General features: G+C 35.9%; 1 protein-coding gene across 1 annotated transcript; it reads left to right on the forward strand.

The window, feature by feature from the left end:
• Positions 1–787: 787 nt before the first annotated feature.
• On the forward strand, positions 788–10,712 carry LOC149943784 (uncharacterized). Its single transcript, XM_090175309.1, has 11 exons — positions 788–891; positions 960–996; positions 3,036–3,071; positions 3,140–3,184; positions 4,988–5,032; positions 5,105–5,149; positions 6,999–7,049; positions 7,928–7,972; positions 8,824–8,847; positions 9,579–9,658; positions 10,641–10,712. The coding sequence occupies exons 1-11, from the start codon at positions 877–879 to the stop codon at positions 10,644–10,646; spliced, it is 429 nt and encodes a 142-aa protein (XP_090031435.1). The 5' UTR covers positions 788–876; the 3' UTR covers positions 10,647–10,712.
• The last annotated feature ends 12,202 nt before the right edge of the window (positions 10,713–22,914 follow it).

The raw sequence follows: 22,914 nt of genomic DNA on the forward strand, positions 1-22,914 counted from the left end.
TACCACGAAAATCTATTACCGCAACTCTATTAATAACCCTCGCCCGTTCAGCTAATTATTTCTTAGATATATATTTTTTAATAATCAAGGTGTAACTCTGCGCATATTTCGGTACCAGAGTGAATGATAAAAATTTCACAAGAATCGATGCTGGGACTTTTGGATCACTTCTCTTCGTCTACATTTATTTTGCGTTGTGGAGGGTAAGGCTATTGACAATCTCAAAATTAAACGATAATAAATAGGCTTCAAAAATATACTAAGATTTCCCCTATTAGTAGAAGACATTTTGCATAATACCGCCATCTCTATATTCGTTGATGAAACATTATTAAGCAGACGACTGTTTGTAGAATCTATCATGCTTTGCTGTCTCATAGCTTAGCAATAAATCTAGGAGTGGAGCCACGTTCGCGGCTGCCATGACAGCGTGGGATCCGCTTAATTTCCAGATCAGGTGCAAACGCGTGGGTTCTTTTCCGTTCAATATGATATACATCATTCCTTTTTATTACACTGAGCGATTGTTAGTAGTCGAATATTAAATATTAAAATTAAATTATTTTATCTGTCAGTGGGCTATTGAGATTCCAAACGATTAGTTATGTTACTATTCTCCAGCCAAATATTAATTTTAGAGTTTTAATTTAATTTGAACAATCGCACGCCATTAAATAAATTAAAACGTTATTCGCATTTCAGCCACGTATAAAAACCTTAAAATTTTAATTTATTTCTAAGTAAAAATAAGTAATTTCCTTTCACATTGTTTCAAATTATTTAAATTTATTGGCGCTTAGAAATTAGGAGAATAAAACCAAAAGATCCTATTGACACATCATCCTTTTTGTTGGTAAAGTTTGTCAAAAAGTCGTCATGATGCGAATTTCGGTAAGCATTTTGGTTTTTGTTCCTTTAAAAAAAAGTTAATTCAAATTATAAAAATTTGCGTTTTCTAGTTGGCTTTGTTGGCGATTGTTCTTATTGGCGGCGCAGGTAATTAAATTGTTTCATTTTTTCAAATCAAATAAATGAAGGATAACTAAATACTAGTAATCTCCACCATGGCTCTACATTAAATTTAGCGATATCGGCAGACTTCCGAAAAATCCAGAATTCCTACGTAGTACGGATGAGTCTCAAAAGGGTGAAACTGGTCTACTGTTGGAATCTTTGGCTAAATTTTTACCTATGATATAACTAAATCCTAAACCTTTTTGTCTATATAGCCTAAAATTATAGGTTCATTTGGTAAAAATGCTAAATGGAAGATTCGTAGCTTTAAAATATCTTTTTTAATCCCTGCCAGGGCTGTAGGAACCAACCCATAGTGTAGGGCAATGCCTCTCTTAGTTCTAGAGGTATCTAATAAAATTGACCCCGCCAACATTTTGATATGAACAATCATTTTGACGAGTTAAAATACATTTTATATTTTCAATTAATGTTGATATTGTATAAAACAAGTTGGCAAGCCAAGATATACCTCTCATCGGAAGAGTTTCTAATTTTCTGTGAATTGTATCATATATCCGTGGTTCTAGGGTAGAGCACTCACCTGTCGTGCAGGAGGTCTCGGGTTCGAATCCCGCTCGATACTAACGCAAATTGAAAAATACTTATACTACCCCCAATGTCAAATAGAGGGCTCTTTTGGAAAAAGCTTTCCCTTAATTCCAAGAAACTGCGAACGCTGTGATTAAACTTTGCCCCGAAAATGCGTACGCGTTCGCAGGCCAGACAGACGGACAGACCCACAGACAGACTCGGTGATCGTAAAAATTATAACAAAAATTTACTAAACTAATAAATTAACATTTAACCATTCTACAGCAGTTCTAAAGACTCCTTACAGCGCTATAGATAGCTTACGGGGTTCTATAGTGTTAGGGAAATTTAGAATAGATTCAATCTATATGATTTCTATAGATAATAAGTAAAATACTCTAAAGATAACAGCGTTTCTAAAGCGAATATCTTTCAATAGAATAACGAGCCATTTTCAAGTCATATTACATAGTGTTCTGAATTATCCACAAATTTTCCGATTTATTTAAAAAACGTTGGTAAAAAGAATATCATTTTAACTTATTTAATTATGTTTTTTACGCAACCAAGCATTTATTTGAATAAAAGTGGTATTTATTTAAATAATTGTTTGTTTTATTTAAATAAAAGGCTTATTCACTTTTGATTATTTCAACATTTTACAATTTTTATTCAACTATTGGTTATTTAAATAAATATTATTTAAATATAGCCGAGCTTATTTTATTCATGGATAAAAATTAATCGACTGCCGAACACTAATATTACAGATAGTAAATTTCATTGGAGTCCTTTTAAGATTTCCTTATAGTAGTACCACTTAATGTAATTGTTTCATACGCACCCATGAATATACACCGTACATAGATCAATGGCCAATTGGAGAGTCGCTTTTCCCGTGAACGAGTTTTTTTTTCCGCTACGTAATAGTGGCAATGCCGGGAGTGAAGCGTCAAGTCCTGCCCATTGAATTGGGAATAATACTGCTAGAATTACAATTACGATTTTGGTTGCCATGGTTACGCGGGACCTGTTCTGATAAGACTGTACGAAATTCATCTTTATAATTAGGTGGTAGCGCCATCTATATTTTGTAAAGTTATATGGATAAAAATAAATAATTATTAGCTAACTCACCGTAACTTGAGTTAAAAAGGATCGTGTTGAGAAAAATAAAATTATTTTTAAACAACTTCAAAGGTTTGTTTGTTACGAGAAATCATACATTTCAATTTCGCATCAGATTCGCGAAAAAATTCAATTGCAATATAGTTGCCACCACTAGAGACAGATGCCGCCACGGTAGAACGATAAAGTTGATAAAGTCTCCTTATGGAAAGAAATTGGTCCCGTGCCAGCCAGATTTAGTGATACCATGAAAGAGTATAGCACGATCTATATTCGTGGGTGTATATGAATAAACCATTTGCTTTCATGATATGTAATGGTCGTTTGGTAAATTTAAATAAAATATTGTTTTATTTCAGAATCGTCCCGAGGTGTAAGAAAACACAAACATAGTTGTAAGGAAACCAAAACTTATGCTGAATAAAAAAATAATTAGGTTATTAAAAATTTTTTTAAACTTTAGGGCAGGTCAGACTTCAAAGAGCACAAAATGAAGACCAACGTTCTAGTAAGTGGCGACTCCTTGATTATATAATACGATGTGAATTTGAAGAGCCGTGCCTTGGTTTGAAAGATCGTAGATAAAGTTTAGCAGATCCTACTAATCGTTTGTTTCGTCAACCATATTTCCGTGTGGAACTAGTGAAATTCAAACGACGGTGTAGTAATTTACTAACGGGCAAAATTTGAATTTCAGTTAATCGAAATACTGGAATTTTAATCACCTTATTTATCAGGGTTACCACGGGAATATCTGACTTAAAAATGTGAGGGAAAATAAACGGGAAAGGTCCGGGAGAACTTGGGAAAATTATTGTATTTGGTTGAAATTCCAACTATAAAATTGAGTAAGCTGTTTGCAATGCTCCTCATGCTCGAATAGTAAGCAGGGAGCACTAAACCCCTGGAGAGGTCCTGTTGGGTAGAATTGCTGTGAAACCGGCGATAGGAAGTTACCTCTTGCATCCCCAAATTCTCTTCCCCCGTTTTTCTGGTATAGGGACGGAAATCCTAAATGCGCATGCTTGTAACGTCATCATTGTAGTTCCGTTAAAAGGGTAAAGGGTTAATCCATTTTGACACTTTTCTAGATATCTTTTCGGTTTAGGAAAAGGCACAAATTTAATACCACTTATGAAACGTTCACTCTCGTATCTAGAATTACTTTCACATTCCTTAAAACAGCATTTTCTATGAAAAAAACATTTTTAAACTTGCCACCGTCAGGGAGCACACCGTTTAAAAAGATTTCCGTAAGCCTCGTTCGTCTTAAATATTCTGCGGCACATGCGCAGTTTCCACCTACGTCCCTGAAAACAAGGAGGGGGGAAAGAATTTGGGGGAAATTATAGAACTATCCCGGCCGATAGCTTCTACCCTACAGGACCTCTCCAGGGGTTTAGTGCTCCCTGGAGTAAGCCCCCCCTCAAAAAGTCATATCAGTCCTGTATCTCATTGGTCCCCTAAGACTTACGTAATTAAGCCCACCCCGCTCACACAATGACGTCATTATTTCCCCCAGCACATGATGGTGGTAATTAATTTAGAAGATAATGCCCCTGATCGTCTCAACATAATCGATTTTCCTAATTATAAATAAATACATAATCGATATCTCTTAAAATTGAAAACGACTTACTTTTTAAAGTACATCGTTAATATATTTAATTGTCTAAAATATATAAATGAACATATAAATCGAATAATGTTCTTACGTTTCGATAATTATTAGCGTTTTGTACTGCGACGATAATTTGAACCGTTTGAAATTTAATAACATTATCAAAATTTCGTTATTTAAGTTAAAGATTCGTCTAACAAGACCAAGTAAGAAGAAACCTTTTATTAAGATTTTGGATATAAACTCAAGAAACCCAAAAGGTTTATTTCAATTTCCCATAAAAATAGAGGGAATATTATGAAGTCCAAATATTTGAAATCCCAGCGAGCTAGCCTTATACACTCTTTTTAGAAACGTTTACTGGGCGCCGCCATTATCGTACAGGCAACCGACGAGCAAGCGCTCTACCGCAGAAATTTCATCCCCCAAAACCGGCTTATTCATCGCCCTCCCCGTAGACTGTAAGGTAATGGCGGTCGATTGGGGATGCGCGTTTAAGAGTCTATTGGCATTTTGCCATAAACAGTTTCAACACAACTAATATTGCAACGGAAGTGGCAGTAATATCATGGACTAATTAATTGTTAATTAGTCCATGGTAATATGTAGGCGAGAATACCACAGAATTTTGTAAACAAGCCAATAATTAGACTGACATTTGTTTATTAACATTGCAATTTTTTTTTCAAGAATTTTCCGGAGGTTCAGACGTTGGTTCTGATTTTAATTTTCAAAGTAAGAAAGTAATTTTGAAATATAATTAATAATAAGTGGAATCTATTTTTTGAAATCGTACGCTTTCTTTAGAGTGGAGGGACCAAGTGAGAGAACTGGATGAGAAGAAACGTACTGGTAAGAACTGATAATTAACATACAACTTATTATTTAAGAATACGCTTTGTTTTGCGCTAAAAATGGCCGAAAGGTTGTTTGTTAATTAGGCAGTATAGTTTCTTGAACTTTGCTTCAACCAGAAAAACTACATTGCTTCTATAAGTACACGATGGTATTAGTTTAAAAAAATATTAACATAAGTGGTGTTTAAATAGTTAGGTGTCGTAGAGGTAGGACTAAGTTTGTCGATTTTTATTACGCATATATCTGAGTTCTTTTAATAAATTTATTAATTAGTTTTAATTAAAGTAAGAAAATAAAAGTAAATAATAAGTAAAAATAGATGAATATAAAAACTTTAATATTATCGAATCTGAATAAGATAAAAATTTACAAAGAAATTCTAAACTCCAAGTTTTATATCCTCGAATGTATTTGGTGCTTACTAGAATTTTCTGAAAATGGAAGTATTGTTAATTTCGATGGTAATCAGATTCGACAATATTATAATTTAAACAAAAGGTTTGCGATGCTTTAAAGTTTCGATATATTAACTTTGTTAACCAAGGACTTTCGAGAAAGTTCAGGTTTGGTAGAAACCATTTTATAGCTTATTAAATCTTTGTCTTGTTTTCCTTTAATTAGTGTATTAGCACAAGCTAGATAACAAAGTTTAATTCAGAGATTATTCCTGAGCTCGATGTGATTACAGACATGGGCAAAATCGCTAGTGATATTTAGAGTTTCACTCTCACTCAAGAGTTGAACTAATTAAAAATCTTCCCTCTTTCTCACTCTCGCTTTTGGTCACTCGCCGAGTGCACTCTTCCCGAAAGAGTGAGATTTGTCAAGGTCACCAATTTCACTCGTATTCTTGGCGGAAAATTTGAATTCGGTGCCAAAAGCATATTTTAACCTTCTATAGCTTATAGAGGGCACCACGCTCTCCAGTAAAGTCATTAAATTAAATATAAATTCAAATTTCCCGCCTTCTTTTAATAGCCTTGAAAATCGATAAGAGTGAAAAAGCTGACCTTGAGTCCTTGACTAGCTTCACTCTTTTCGCGCGAGCTCACTCGGCGAGTGACGAAAAAGCGAAAACTCCACTCTTACAAGAAGAGTTTTTTTATTAGAGAGTGGAGTGAGAAAAGTGTGGGGTTATACCACTCGCCAAAATTCACTCCAAGTTTTGTCCAACTCTGGATGTGAATGCTTATATCATGGAGGAAGAACTACTATCCTGGAGAGGCAAGGAGGATAGGAAGGGAGGCGAAGTAGGAGGGATGAACGCGCCAGCATCCTTGTAAGAAGCTTAGCGCACGCTCGGCGGGAAAATTTCGGAAAAATGGCGGCAACACGTAGCGGTGCGGCCGCAATCTTGACGCCATTTTTCCGAAATTTCCCCCCCGAGCGTGCGCTAAGCTTCTTACAAGGATGCTGGCGCGTTCATCCCTCCTACTTCGCCTCCCTTCCTATCCTCCTTGAAGAAGGCTAGTGAACAGTTGCTCAATTGGCCTTTGTGCCTAGTAGAGTGTCTCCACCTATCGATGAACGGAATAACTATAACTTTATAAAAACTACGTAATGGCTGTCCTAAATTAGGAGGCGCTAAAAGCCTACGAACCAGGCGTAACGGCTGGCGCTTCTAGCGGATTTTCGTGCCGTACTTCGAACAATCGGCCTGTGCTAGAGGTATCGTATTTACCTCTCCAGAAGTGCTTTCTTCCTCCATGCAAAAACCAACGCAAATTCAATGTACATGTATGGATCTCGGGCTTAAGACACATCCTTTAGCGAAGCTAGCTAATTGGTCCATGGTCACACTGTTACTATTCTTAAAAGGAGTTTCTAATTGTTTCTTTTAAAGGTAAAATTCCTATCAACACATTGCTCGCTCCTGCACCACGTCCTTCAGGAGGTGAGTGCTTTTAATATGGATTATTAAAGGGAATATAACCTTCATGTATTATTTATTTATTGAACAATAAAAATAGATTTATTTTAAACCTCTACGGTCGTCTACAGGGGGATACCGGCCGTAGTGGTTTTAAATAAAACTTTTTATTGTACATCAAAGATTTTTTTTAAAATTTTAATTAACATAATGAAACCTTCTAAACATTTGTTCACTAAATAATTAAATAAAAGATATCAAATTTAGTTATAATCCTATGTTATGAGAAAAATAGTCATTAATTTTGAGTTTTATTCCTACCTGTCGTAAGGGCAGCCCGTGCCTATTTCTAACACTTAGAACCCAAATTGATTCATTTATAGCGAAGGTTCAACTTGATTTATAAATTGCTTCATTGCATTTTTGAAGGTCAGAGTTTAAATATTTGGAGGTAGATGGCCCGTGTCGTAATATTCAATTGACACTTAATTCAAAATAGCTCATCCGCTGCCAGAAAGGTCCCGCGAATTGGTGAAAAACCACATTTAAAATTTATTTATTTTGAAGGCAGACCAAATCTAAAATTTTTAATTAAACGAATTTAATTTAAGAAATATGCGTAGATTTGAAGACAAAAATTAAGAACATTATTAAAATGGACCAACGAACAACTACCATGTTCCAAATTATTATCGGGATATTGAGGATATTTAATTTCCTATCGATTGATGTATCACTTTCAAGCATTACTTACAACACGGTGGCGTCTACACGCGCTTTTAATGCCCGAGGAAATTGCGTGTTAAAACCGTAATTGAATTGCAATTACTTTTTAATTTTCCATTATCAGATTTAGCTTCAATAAGTAGAAACTATTTTTTGAAATCGTATGCTTTCTTTAGAGTGGACGGACCAAGTGAGAGAACTGGATGGGAAGAAACATAAAGGTAAGAACAGATAATTAACATCCAAGTTATTATTATAGAATAGGCTTTGTTTTGCGCTATAAATGGCCGAAAGGTTGTTTGTTAATACGCAGTATATTTTCTTGAACCTTGCTTAAACAAGAAAAACTACATTGCTTCTATAAGTACACGATGAAATTAGTTTAAAACTTAGCAAAATTGTAAAAATAATATTAACATAAGTAATGTTTAAACAGTTAGGTGTCGTAGAGGTAGAACTAAGTTTATTTTCAACGTTTTATTGTAAAATTGGAATTTTTTACATTTATTTTAATTAAATAATGGTTAAGAAAGGTAAATAACGGTAAAAAAGGTAAATACCGGTAAAAAGGAAATTAATGGGAAAATGATAAATAATGGTATAAAAGGAAAATAATGGTATAAAAGGAAAATAATGGTAGAAAGGTAAATAATCTTTAATAAACGTAAATAATGGTCAATTAAAATAAATAATAATAAAGAAAGGTAAATAATGGTAATTTGAGGAAAGAAAAAATTGTAGGTAATTTTTACTGCTTAATTAGCTTGCTCAATTGATGTTGAATTTAATTTAATAAAAAACAAAACAAAATAATTAGTAGATATATATATTGTGGCAAAACAGAAATGTATAGCAAATCACCGACCGATGGCGATACTCTTCAGAGTATGTGGTATCAATACAAATTTTTTTTGTAGAGTTATCAAATTTTAATCGAACATGAAAAAACGAAATTGAAACGTTTTGTAGTTCATAAACATCCCAGTTTACATTTTTAAAACGTTTTCCCCTTCAAGGTGTATGTTTGCTTGTTTGAAACGTATAGGTCAGTTATACTATTATTATTTTTTAGATCTTTTAAAGAAACTAGAACTAAGTAAGTATGACAGGGATTCATTTAATCATTTGCATGTACCGACAATATATGACAAACTTTCTAACTTTTTTTGTTCCATAAATCCCGATCCTACGCCGTCCTGGCAGTTGCAAATGTCACTCCATCTCTAGATTTATTGCTGAACTATGAATTCTAGAAATTGTAGCCCGTTTAATTGTAGCTCCGCAATGAATCTAGAGATAATGGATATTAAATTTCTTAGACTATCACAGAAATGTACATTTGGTTGAATCTCGAGTATATTTTTACCAGTCTAGGGTGGAATTCGCTTAGTAAAAGTTAGGCTTGAAATGGGTTTTAAAAAGTGTTGGTTTTCGACTGGCTGATCATAACTAGTTAAAGGGCCACGGAATAATTGGATTTTTTTGCCTGAAATTCAGGTAGCCCATGATAGTAGATACGACCAATCAAATTATTTTAGAAGCCCTTTAAAGGGAAACTCTTTAAAGGAAACGATTTATATTATTTGTTGGAATGTGTGTTATCGATTTTTTTCAGAGAAATGTTTGAATGACTTTTAGTTGTTTTTTAATTTACTTATTTGGTGGACGAAAAATTTATTAATTAAAAGACTGTTTAGAAGTGTGCAAGTTCAAACTTACCTTTGTTTAGAGAATATACCTTTTATTTGAAGCTTATCATTCTAGAATATTTCAATTATATAAAATATAACAAAACATTTTTTTTTAATCTTTACGCTTGAATATCAGTCGTGCAAGCCATTGTAAAGATAACTCTGCATGCTATAGATGAAGCGGTGCCTACCAAGAAAGTACTTCGGCATTTACTGGTAAGAAATATTAATTCTTCTACAGCAATATAATATTTTATTACAACTTAAAGAAAATAATATTCCATTTTTGAGATAAATGACTAAATTTCTATATAAATTATATACAGGATATTTCAAAGATTCTGCTCCATGTTCTTTCTAAACCCTTTTCGTGATTGAGTGAGGCGGAAAATGTAGTTAATGAATTAAAAAAAAAACAAATCTTTGCCTTCAAATTTAACATTTTATCCGATTGATTTCAGTTTGGGAAAACTTGCGTAATATTACTTTAAAGGAGAACTGTCACCAAAACCAAAATTTACGAGGTTTTTTTAAATAAAGATAGAAAATATATTAATAATTATGTCCCTGAAATTTTATAGCTATTAGAAAAGTATTTAAAAAGTTACGCTACTTTTTCCGCAACCTACATCAAACGGCTTCAAAAATTTCAGTAATCGCGGTTGAACCTACGTGCAGCGCCAAAAGAATGAAGCGACAAAAATTTGAGAAAGGGCGGCGTGTAAGGCGTATTAAAAACACGATTAACTACAATCTACCAATATAACTAGGTTAAAAAGCCAAGGAGAATGTCGTAGCGGACGACAGTTCCGACCGAAAAACGATAAAACCGGGGAAAAAATATTTTGTTCACGAGATGGCGCTGCGGGTAGGTTCAACCAAGCGGTTCTGAGATTCTCCAGTCGGGGGGGGGGGGGAGGGTTAAAACACGTAATTTGGTTGTTTATAATAAATCAAATACTGGCAATATTGACATGAAATTTTTTGTATAACCATTTTCGGACGTCCTCTATCCATTTAAATGATTTTTAACCAATTTTAGGGTGGTGGCAGTTCTCCTTTTAGTCAAGAAAGGCGTTTAAAAGTTATTTTCCGTTAAACAATCAGAAAAATATCCCTAAAATTTAGTTTATTAAAAGGTCCGTTTCTCAATTATTTTAGTTCTCCTGCTTCCTAATTTGGAGGTTTTTTTTTTCAGGATTAAAGCCAAACAAATGAAGAGATAACAATGAAATACTGTATTTTTCAATAAATGAATTGCGAAATTAAATCAATGTTTTCATATAATATATTACCTACAAGATGTTATGTCAAACATTTAGGTGCGTATTGCATGGGTTCCAATGAGTAAACAATGTCTCACGAAGATGGATCCTAAAGTCCTTCGTTTCAGATAAAAGGGGTGTCAAAAACTACCCAAAGAACCCGTACACAGCCTTAAATCTGGCGAACTTTATTCTTCCCGGAACCAAATTGCTATCATAAATTGATCAGTTTTTTTTACCTGGAAGCGATAAATTTAATGACAAGTGGCAAAAGTTAATTATTGTCTTTTAGAAGTAAGATATGTCTGGCAAGGGATACTAGCTATTTGGAAGTATTGATACTGTTCCAAATAAAGTTAAAAAGAAACTTCTGTCATCACGAATATTTTTAATTATCAAAATTAAAAATGCCGACAATTTCCTAAAGGAATTAATTTAAATTTTTCTAATCGGTGGAGCTACAGAGCGAATAAGAAAATTTCAAATCAATTTCATTAAGAAATTTTGTGTAGCTTCTCCGAATGCACAGGTAAGTACAAAATAGCGTGTTGTTTAGGAAAATTAATAAACTATAATAACAGCTGCGATTAATATGGTAAACATTTTTAATAATGAATATCCCGATATACATTTGCTGTACGAATCGCCTCGAGGAAATGGTTTAGAAGCTCGAAGATTGTACTAGGAACAGTTTTCTCAAGGACTGGTGCCAGATAGAAGCACGTTCGAGTCTGTAGATAGATGAACACGTATTTACAATTAAGTTACCACTCAATCTCTCTTTCAATTAACACCATAGGTATACTAGATGATCCAGGTACAAGTAAACGAGAAATTGTTACTCCCGACATTTTCAATTTGACGAAAGTCCTCGTGAGAGGTCCCTCTTTAGAGGATAATTTTCGTACTGACGTCATAAACAAGACGTACGACGGTCAGAATACATACAATCCTTCTTATGTGTTATGTTCGCGGTTAAGTTTGTTTGAACTATTCACAGCAACCTGCAACGTCGGTATCACAACCAAAATATATCCACGGTCACGCATATATACATATTTACACTTATTTGTTACTTCTAGTCATACTTTGAAAGCATCGAAGATTCCTTCGATCAGTGTCACTCTTATTTTTTACTTCTGATCACACTTATTTGTTACTACTAGTCAGCCGTTGAGTGTCACACTTATTTCTTCTGGTTATACGACAAAGACTAGTTCGATCAGTTTCATACTTATTTTTTACTTCTGCTCACACGTATTTGTTACGTTGAGTGTCACACTTATTACTTCTGGTCATACGCCGAAGACTAGGTAGATCAGTGTCATACTTAATTGTTACTTCTGGTCATACGTTGAAAGCGCGGCCTATTCTGAACGGACTTGAAAAACGCCAGAGGGAAACGGGCGCGTAGACCTCTATAAACACGCGGATTTACAATGTTGGAAATTGCGGGGCTCCGTATACGCTGCCCAAAAACCTTACTTAGAATTAAAATTAAGGAACGTATTTGCATCTCTAGGTTATATGTAAACCACAGCTATTCAAAAATATAACTATCGTGAAAATCGGACTTAAATTAAGGAACTGTATGTAGATTTTTAGGCGAAAATATAAACCACGAAAATTGGGATAACCGAGGGGCTGATCACTCCGCGTAATCGGTGTACAGAGCCGTACCTTTGACTGTACTAATCGGATTACGCGTAATCTTTGAAGTCCCTGCCTTTGGCAGTGCTAATCTCAGCGTAATCCGATGTACAGACTATTTAAGAGTGGTTAGCCCCTCGGGGATAACTATACTTAAATGTAATATTAACTGATATAACCGAAGTTGTAGGTCCGCTGAATTCTAACCTATCCAATAATATTTTTTTAACGTTATCGGACTTAATTTTAAATAAAATATCTACCACACAAAGCGAAACCACCGAAAATAGTAAATTGGGCAAATGCCCAACTTCTAGGGCTCCGATTTGAAAACTTTAACTATCAATGGCGATGTATATGTACATTCGAACGAGATATCATTGACTTTTCTAGCTCGAACCGTTGAAGAGATATGCGCGACACGGCGGCATCGGCGGCAACGGCTACACTGTACGTGAGACTAATACACACAAATCCTTAGGATTGTGTGTAAAAACCTATTGAGAAGTCGCGAATCGGTAATGGCGGAGGTTATTTGCGAGTTTAGAGCCACTGGTTAAAATAATTTATTTTAAGGTTATTATAATATTTCTTATATTTTTAAATTAAATATAGCAAGTTCAACGTTCTTATCGTTGTATTACACATTAGTTTAAGTCTATTCACTAAAAAATGCTGCGTATATTTATTCACAAACTAATTTTTCATAGGGCTTGGTAATAGAGACTTTAAGCCAGCACCAGAAAATGCCAAGAAAACGCGTAGAAGAAGGTGCAGGCTGTACAGTGTACACACAAAGGTACTTCTATACAATCGTACAAGTTCCACCTGTACGTTTTCGCTTGGTTGCTTAACCTATCTAATAACAAATAACATCTGCAGCCAAGCGGGCACTAGTCATCCTATAAAGAATCGCGATGCTTCTTTCTTGCATCATTAAAAATGGTTCCAGCAATAAATCTAAATCAAAACATGAAAATGAAGGTACATCTGAAACCCCAAGTTACCACACTGTTCCTAAAAAAAAGCACTGCGACAAAAAAAAGGGGAAGAGGTTCTATCATTCCAACTGTCTGAACACTCAAGAGTACGTAACAAACACTTCCAAGATACTGATTTTACAATATCAATAATTAAGAAAAGAATGGTGGCGGAGTGGTTAGCACTTTCGCCTCGCAGCAAGAGGAGCCGGGTTCGATCCCAGCTTGTGGCACTGGGTGAAAACTCGGAACAACTCCTTCTGCGTTGAGTTTGCAAGTTCTCTCCCCACTGGTTTATGGGGTTTTCCCCCCGAGTTCTTCGGTTTCCCCTTCCATAAAAACTTGTCTAGGTTAAGGGTAATAGTTAGTGTAGGGAGCTGTTGGCTCGATCTCGTGGCATGCAGGGCTTGCCACCACCCTCCTACGCATTGTAACCCGGCCACCTGAATTAAGGGCTTCAAAAGTCGCATGATGACTTAGGCCTAAGGTGGTGCCTTGGGTATTAGCCTAGCTGATTATTATTATTTTTTTATTCTTCGATGGAACACCGTTAGTTAAGGAACCGCTAAGTTGAAAACTCACACCACCATCAAAGGCCTTTTTCAACCGGGAAGGTAAGGCCAACTGAGCCTGATGAAATCCATGACTTAGCGTCAGAGTTTTAGCGGTCACTCTACTCTCCCTCGCCCGCTGACGAGACTTTAATCTTTCAGACCACCGACTCTCGCTCAGGCCCGGCTGAAGACACTGGGCCGCCATGAACTTTGAATTGAATTTTGTCCCACCTTTTGAGATATTTTACTTGGAATTTTATTTCGGTTGTTTTGAGGACTTTCTGAATGGCCGTTATTCGAAATCCATAGCAAAACTTATACTGTGATTATAAAATCTTCGCAAAAATATCAATTGTCCGCCTGATATTAATCATTCACAGCGTAGCTCATCCCAGATAGACGTCTGACCGGCGAGGGAAGATCGATTTTTCAAACTCTGCTAGTCTTCAGAGACCCAATTTTTCTAGCTAACAGGAGCAATGAGAACCTCGCGATCGATAAGATCGTATTAGAAACACCTTCGATTGTATAGATCATGAATATCTTTTCCGTTTACCCAATCGTTTCGGCTTCCTTCGGGGGTTCATTAGCAAACTGCGTGGCTTTAGACTTATGCCTTCTTCTGATTTAGCATCAACAAGTCCCTTGTCCTTAAACGGCTCCTCGCTCTTTTACGCTTAAGGCTCGATTTCCGGAAGGGCTTGTCCCGCAGTGCCGCACGCGTCGGGTTATTGTAATTTGCCGACAATCTGAACGTATACTTCTCTAAGTCTTTCGGTCTGAGGTGTGACGCGTGGCATGGTCTCTTTGACAAACCTACCTTGGTAATCAGAAATTCCTCGAAGTTTTCCTACTATAGAAGAACCCGAGCCTGATCTCACCTCTCAGCTTCGTGGCCCTTTGGGTCGTTGGTATTGGCTTCGACACTTTGGCTCTGCTAAAATTAAAAAACTTGCTTTTCCGATCCTTTGATACAGGCTTAAGGATTTTGATCCACCGAGGAATTTTCTGTCCTACGTTCAAAGGTCTTTGTCCCATATTACTGAAGAGCCCAGGCTTTTCGGTTGGCTTTTCTGTCTGATCTCCTAAAGGAAGTAGTAGTGGTAGTGATTACCTACATCGTTAGTACTACTAAAAATCTTTAACTCAGCTCTTTTAAATGTCACCGTGGATCTACCCTCCTTTTCAACCTTCCGTTGGAAAGTCTTTTCTTCCGCGACGTTTAATACGATTTTATTTCTCAGGGTTTGAGCCGATTCTTCTGTTACCCTACTTAGTGATCAATGAGCTTTCCATCGGAATTGTCTCTTGGTTTTCAATAATCGTTTTCTTACAGCTGTTGCCACTTGTACCGTATAGGTTGACTAACGGCCTTCGTTGGCCTAGCTATGCAATGCTTACTTTATTTAAATATCGTAGCATGAGCTATGTCAAGCGTTAACATGAATTTCTACAATAAGGCTTACAAACTAGAGTTAGATCAAATTTAGAAAAATCTATTTGAGTTCTCAAAAATTAGTTAAAATTTAATGAATAGTAAAGTTGAGTATACTGTTAAAAAAGTCGTTCTGAAGATGTTCAACTTAGAACAGTCTGTTCAAAAATGAACAATAGCGTTCTAAAGGTATGTAACAGAGAACGGTGTTTTCAAGATATTTTATTTCGTTCAAATAAGAACGAATGCTCTTTCGCCTTCTGGAGGAAGGCTTGTAAACTACACAATGGAATAGATTCGTTCCACCTAGGAGCAACAAACACAAGGAGAACGCAGCTAGCCTTTAAACACGCCAACGAAGGGTTGTGTACGAATTTCATTGGACGAGCGTCACGAGCGTTTACGTTGAACGTTTTTCGGGGGGGGGTTGAAAGACAATTTTCGAATTTTTCCCTTCCGACGGCAGCAGGCGCTAAAGCGTCTAGCCAATGAAAAACGTACACAAGAAAATCCACGACTTTTAACGGGTTGCGTTCTCCTTGTGTGGGGTGTTGTGTTTGTTGCTCCTAGGTTCCACTTACAGGTTTTACACACAATCCTATATGGATTTCTTTGTCTTGGTTTCATGTACATATACTAACATATAAGGGTGACACTTTCAACGTATGACCAAAAGTCGCAAATAAGTGTGATACTATTTTACGGAAAACGTCGTATGGCCAAAAGTAACAAATAAGTATGACACTATTTTGCGGAAAACGTCGTATTTCCAAAAGTAACAAATAAGTATTACATCCATAAAATAATAAATGAGTGGTTTAGAGTGCGCTTTGTTATAGGCATTCTTTTCGTACATTGTTGTGTTGTTTTAAGTTAGTGTACTGGTTGATTAAACTATTACTCGTAGTTAATGTATAGGATGAATAAAATGTGCTTCGTAATTTATTTACAGGGTGAGTTAGAACATGTTGTAATGAAGTTGTTTTGGCAGTTGTACAGTGTGTTTGGAAATTTACCGAAGATTCAATTTCATTGTTGGAGCGTAGCTCCTTCACTAGCGACTCAAATGGCGTTATGTCTGTAACGCTGTTTCTCAGAAACTACCCCCACCTATTGAAAAGAAACTTCACACACATAACCATATAAATAAACTTCGTGTCCTAACGAAGCTGAAAACGAAAAAGGTTGTGAAAGGTCAAAATTTTTAGATCACGCACCGTTTCCTTGATATATATTTTTATTTGATTGGAAAGGTAGACGAAATTCGAACGGAAATGTAATTACCCAAGTTCCAGAATAAAAATTTACAGAAAATATTTCGTAATATACTGCAATTTGGTTTGACGTTTTCAGCATAGAAATAAATTCTAAAATCATTTGTTTCCAGTTCTCGGCCTACAAGCTAAGAATAGAATGTAATATTTTTTGCTTTATGAAAATGTTTATTTTTTTTACGCATATCACGTTCGTGGTAGATGTTTTAAGCTTAATAAGATTGTTGTAGTTGAGGTTTGAACTAAATTCAAATAATCTAGTTTCAGGCCTGGTTTTCCTTTTCGGTGGGCAATGGGTTAGGTTAAGTTACTTTTATTAATTTAACATAATGAACCGCCGGCAGGAGACATGAGGTATAATTTTTGAAAGCAATTACTTTATGTACTCTTTGCATTGGATAACGACAAAGCATTCCACGTTGAACGAGAAAACGTTCTAATTTGATCAAAGGTTTGTTCAATATTGAACCATCAACCATCGTTCTTTACAAACGAATATTTTTTGTTCATATTAGAACAAAATGGCGTTCTGTTACAGGGACAACCTTCTGAACGGCGATTTGTTCAAATTATAATAATTTTTTTTAACAGTGGTTTTGGTTTTACATGAAACTAGAAAAACCCATCCATGAATGTGCCAAGGTTAAGAAAAAGAAGAGACAGAACGAACACCAAAAAGGAGATATGAAAACTCTTAAAGTTCGTCACACAAAAGAGAGATATAGCGCTTCTTTAAATCGCCTAATTAGAAATTGAGCGAAGAAAATGTATTTTAATTTATTTGGAACTTTCCTAAAGCGATCTGTCTCTGGACGTTCCAATTTGTACTTCTCAACAGCTTTTGTCATTTTATCCTATATTTCAATGAAACGCTCTTCCGATCTCGGGCTTTTCAGGTAAATCAACAGGGTCTGCGCAGCTTCTGAAACAACAGCAACAGTCATAATCAATTTTTGCAAAACAATAATATAATTTCGCAGATAATTAAAAACTGTTTGGCATAATAAAAATCCAAAATAAATTTCAGCTTTGCTAAGTTGACCGATCAGTACTTTACCTTTACTAGTAGTTTCCGGTGTCTCTTCTCTACTTTCAGAAATTTAATCGAAAATCATCACCCCTATATCATTAACTAACTGCATCTCGGATCAAAAGAATCGTTCGTATGCTATATTGGATAGCTAGGTTGAGACTGGTTACTACCGTAAATTGCCAATGGTTGAAGTTACTCTATTCGCGTTCTTACCAGGGCTGTAACTACAATTTCTGAGCCCCCAAGAAAATTATAAGTAAAAACCTCATGCGGGCACCCAAGCATTGCTTGGACTGGCCATTCCTAGTTACGGCCCTAGTTCTTACACCTTTTTAGTTCCTTACTTTGTCCTTTCTAAAATAACCTCTTAGTTTTGATACTGGTATGTCAAACCGAGTCATTGCGTCTAAAATCAAGGATACGAGGAAAGAACCGTTGTCGAGCAAGTTTCGTAGAGGGCTAAACATATTCTGAATTTAATGGAAACCTCTTCTTTTTCGATTGGATGTGTCATCAACTATTAAACTAAAGTACTACGATTCTCTGATTTCTTCAAGAACACCTCTGAAGATAGCATTTCGATTTGTATTTTTCTGAAGAAGAGCTGAACTTCTGGTACGTGATTAGCCAACATTCTACTTAATTGGATTGGATATAGTTTCCGCTATCAGCAACATACCGACGGAACGACAGTCTTTGTCGGCCAAGATATACGAAAAGAACTTCAAGTGGAACTTTAGCATCTATCTCTGGTTATCAATTAGTGAAGTTTTTTCAACCGCTTCCTTATGAAATTGAGTTTTCCTTCGTGATTAAAGAATGTCACTGATACTTCATTCCATTTAGAAAACCCATCACGGGTAAAAACGGTACTGACATTGGGTTTCGGGGTTAAGAGTTTTTCTCTGGATAGCGGTGTGGCATTCCCAACAAATAACTCTGGTGACTTTGAGATCATAATGGATCCACGGAACTGTGTTGTATCATTATCTCTAAAACTGCTAGGTAATGGTTTGAGGTTGGTTTTTTGAAACTGATGTCCTATCGTCATCCAGTGGTGGATTTACCATAAGGCTGAAAAGGCTGGAGCCTAGGGCGGCAGATTTCAGGGGCGGCAAATTTGGGGACCGAATTTTTTTAGCCGTCTCACAGAAATCAAAAAGATTTCTGTGAAACGGTTTTCTGATGTCTTGCAACTAAAGAAGTCTACAAGGCATTTTCCGGTGTTTTTTCCCTTTTCAATTTCATTGTACATTCAACGTACCGCAAATTTCTATAAGTTCTATAAGCTCTATGCTAAAACACCCAGTTCCCAGCCCACAACTATTAATCGGCTTCTGCGTCTCTGGCTGTACTTTGTATGAGTGAGAAGAGAGCAAAATTGCAGCAAATATATTTTACACTGCCCCCCACTCATACAAGTCCGACTACTGGTCAGGGTTGGCGAAATAGGGTACGCAACTGCGTACGGGCGCAAGGGTTTTTAGGGCGCAAAAATTCTAGGACTATTAGGTAAGCAATTTTTTTTAGTTGGCGCAGTGGCAGCGTTGGGAAGTTGTTTTAATTTAAAAATAGAAATATTTATCCTGCAAAATGTATGTGATACAAGTTTAAAAATTTAGTTACGGAGTAAAATATAAATAACAAATAAATAAAATAATAAATATAAATGCATCTGTATTAGTATTATCGAAGATTCTATATACGAATTTTGTTTTCCTGAGTCAGGCGGCTATTAACGTAGTAATAGCCGTTCGTGCTACTCCGTCGAAGTTTTAGCCGTTCGTGTGTAGTTTTTAGATTAACGGACACTGTGTATATCACTCATTTGACACTGACGTTTATTTTTTTTAAGTTTTATATTTTCTGTATTTTTTATTACGGCATTAATTTTACATGGCATTGATATATATAGGTATTTGTTATTGTTAACCAAGTTTATTCACTATTCATATCGAATTAACCTTCGAAATCGAAAATTTTACATAACCGAAACGCCCGAAAGTAAAACTAAACTAAAATATATTTTTAACACCTTTGTAGTTATTATCTCTATTCTTTACCGAAAATTCAAACACGTGTAAACAATTTTATTCTCTTAAAAATTAAAAAAGCTTAATCAGTATCACATGTGCACTTTAGGTATTGTAAGAAACTTTCATAGCTTAATTCAATTTGTAATGTTTTTAAATGATTGTAAGCAGGTTTCGAAATAAAAAAAACCCTTACAAAAAAATCCCGCGAGTTCATTTGGGCTCGACCCACTTAAAATTTTAATAAAACCCCAAAAAACTCAATAAAACCCAATGTATCCGGGTTTTTTAAAACCGTGAAAATTGCGCAGTTTAACGGTAATAGTAAACGTAGGGAGCTGACGGTAAGCTCGCGTGGCATGAGGGGCCACTCGTAAATAAAGCAATAAAAGTCGTTTGCGGCTTGGGGCCTGTGGTGGTGCCTAAGGTATTGGTCTAGTTAATAAAAAATAGATACCCATAAACTATTTCTTGTGCAATTTCAACCAAGTTGTTGTATTGTAAAAAAAATGGGAACTGACAATTGTAAAGGTAAGGGCGGCAAAATGTGAACAGCCTACTATTGGGAAATGTGTAAATCCGCCACTGTCGTCATCCGATGACGAAAAGCGTGTCATCAGCTTTTCTGATGGGAAACGAAAGTTAGTGAAGAATTCTTCGTGCGGTTTCTAGCTTTAGCAATCTATAATTTAGCTCATACGTCGCAAACCAGTGATTTCGTTTCCATGGTAACCTTTTCAATAGCGCAAGGAATATAAGAATTTTTGAATTTTTGAAAAACTGTCTCATTTAAATTGAGGCATGCTCATGTTACATATGTTAATACTTGTAACTTATGTCAAAAGAATTTTCATTTTGTTTCAAAAATTTGCTAATTTCTCTTTGAGTTGGTTGTTTTCTTTTAGCGTTGAAGCTAGTTAAAAATTCCAGATTAAATAACGGTACGTTTAATAAAGATAAAATAAAACGAAATTTAATGAGGATTAAATATCAAACTACAACTGAGAGCGACTCGTTCGGTTTCTTAGAGACACGCGCCATCTCGATGGATAATCGCGTAAATTAAAATAATATAAAGCTTGCTTTCTCTTCCGATTCTGATTACCAGAGAACTTGCTCGGCCGTTTTTTGTTAACCGAACTCATTTCGAACACGTTTAGGCCGAATTATCTCCTTATTAGAATCGTGGTTTGAAATAAATTTACAATACGACGTGGAGTGTTCTTTTATGCAAAAAAGAAACAGTAACTAAAGCGGATCACTTTAGTATAGTTCACCATCGACATGGTAGAAACACACGAAGAAATTTCTTTATATGGTGAGGAGAATAACAGCAAAGGCTAGGTTGGATTAAGATTCTGCTACGCTGCCGTAGGACCTGTGGCATATCTAAACCTAACTTAGCCTGAACGTACCTTTAAACTTGGGATAGGTTGCATTATATTTTCCAAACATAACGAAAGTTCTTCGTGTGTTTTATTTTATCCATTTTGATGTAGAAACATACTAAAGTTGCACAACGTTGAAAATTTCTTTCACATTGTGATAAAGTGGGATACGTGTCGACACAAAATTGAATTTGAACGTCGAAACTAAACGATAAAATATTAAATATGCACGCTGGTAAAGTAAAATAATTTTATATCAACTAAACACTTCCAGTTTCGTAACCTACACGAAAATGTTATTTAAATTTCATTGAAAATTATAGTTTATCTTTCCATATATCTTTTTGACGCCATTTTGAAACAATTTTGGCTCCCCTTTCCAATTGGAAAAGGGGTACATTGTACCACTGTACCCGTTCCTACGCCACTGCCTCCTTGATAATATTAAAAAGTTCACTGGGAGAATATGTCCAAATCCCCGTCATTCTGACTGATCTTCCCCACCTTAAAATTACGTGGGGCCGTTCTAAATATTTGGCAACCTAAAAAGCATGGGTTTTGATCTAAATGGCATCAGGTACGATACACTTAAAATTTCATTTTACCCGGCCACCTGGGATAAAGACATTATAAGGGCGCCAGATTAGATGGTTATTATAATTATTATTGTATCCTTAAACTATTATAAAATACGCAGAGAAAATGAAGCATGAGCAAAAATAAGACTATAACTTTGAATCCAACGAAAATCTTCAAAGGTAAACAGGATAATTTGGCTGTAGCTCTATAAACTCTCGTCACTAAGGGTGCGTCCGAATTCCCTTTCTTTTGGCTAAAACGTTGCTCAACCAGAAGTGGCTAAATTATAGATCGCGTCCGAATTCATTTCGTCAACCTTCAAGCCGCCTAACTTTTAGACAGCATCGATGCAGTCTATTATGGTGCCAAACTCGCCTTCGTCAGATTTTGCTGGAATTATGAAAAAGTACTCTTTTAAATGTAGGACATTAACAGTTTAATAATTAAGAATAATATTTTTAAATTAATTCATTATTTCAAGAGTAGTACACATTTGAATATTTGCTGTGTGCGTTAAGCCTAGGCTCAAGGTTTGGTGTCTGCCTTAAAATAGTCGACCTAACTGTCCGAATATTTAGACCAGCGGTTCCCAATTTGGTTTTGCTATGGAACCCTAAATTATTTTCCTAATTCTGGCGGAACCCCAACTAATTTTTTTTAATTATCTTTAAAGACTCTTGACACAAACAAAGATGGCCGGGCTGCGAATTCTCGGAACTCCTGTGACCCTTCCACGGAACCCCAGGGTTCCGCGGAACACCTTTTGGGAACCGCTGATTTAGACAGCCTGGGAAAAGGTCGGATAAGAATTCGGACCGGCCCTAACTCACGGTTTGTCCAGCACGTGTCCGAGAGAAAATATTACGTGAGAAAAATACGATGTCCACCAGGAGGGAATTACAACTCTAAATCTTCCCGAAAGTGGTTTCTTAGAGCCTGGAAACTTTCTAAAGTTGATTTATATTGGTGAAACCTAATTTTCCGTTATACAGCCCCGGACGGTTCAACTATGGAATCCCATCCATTTCCTATCTAAGCCTTTTCTTCAACTTTATTTTTCCCCCCATTTGTGTTTTGAGCTCATTTCGGGTCCAAACTCTACTTAATCCGGCACTCGACTGGTCCACCAGGATTATGAGCCCTTAGCTGCTGAGCCCGCCATGGATCGTCAATGTGGTGGAAAGCCCTATCTCATGCGGATGGTTTCTAGGAACGCCACGCTTACCACCCAAGTGGAACAAGCTGCCCGGTTCATCTCCCCTCTTCCACTTTTCGGACAGT

This window comes from Leiobunum rupestre, chromosome 5, assembly GCF_980474605.1.
Source record: "Leiobunum rupestre chromosome 5, qqLeiRupe1.1.hap1, whole genome shotgun sequence".
Classification (NCBI taxonomy): Eukaryota; Metazoa; Arthropoda; class Arachnida; order Opiliones; family Sclerosomatidae; genus Leiobunum; species Leiobunum rupestre.

What these genes read in the sequence shown, in the direction of transcription:
- LOC149943784 (XM_090175309.1), top strand. An exon ending in TGCACCACGTCCTTCAGGAG is followed by an intron (nt 7,050 to 7,927) that starts GTGAGTGCTTTT and finishes TGCTTTCTTTAG; the next exon opens with AGTGGACGGACCAAGTGAGA. An exon ending in GGATGGGAAGAAACATAAAG is followed by an intron (nt 7,973 to 8,823) that starts GTAAGAACAGAT and finishes ATTATTTTTTAG; the next exon opens with ATCTTTTAAAGAAACTAGAA.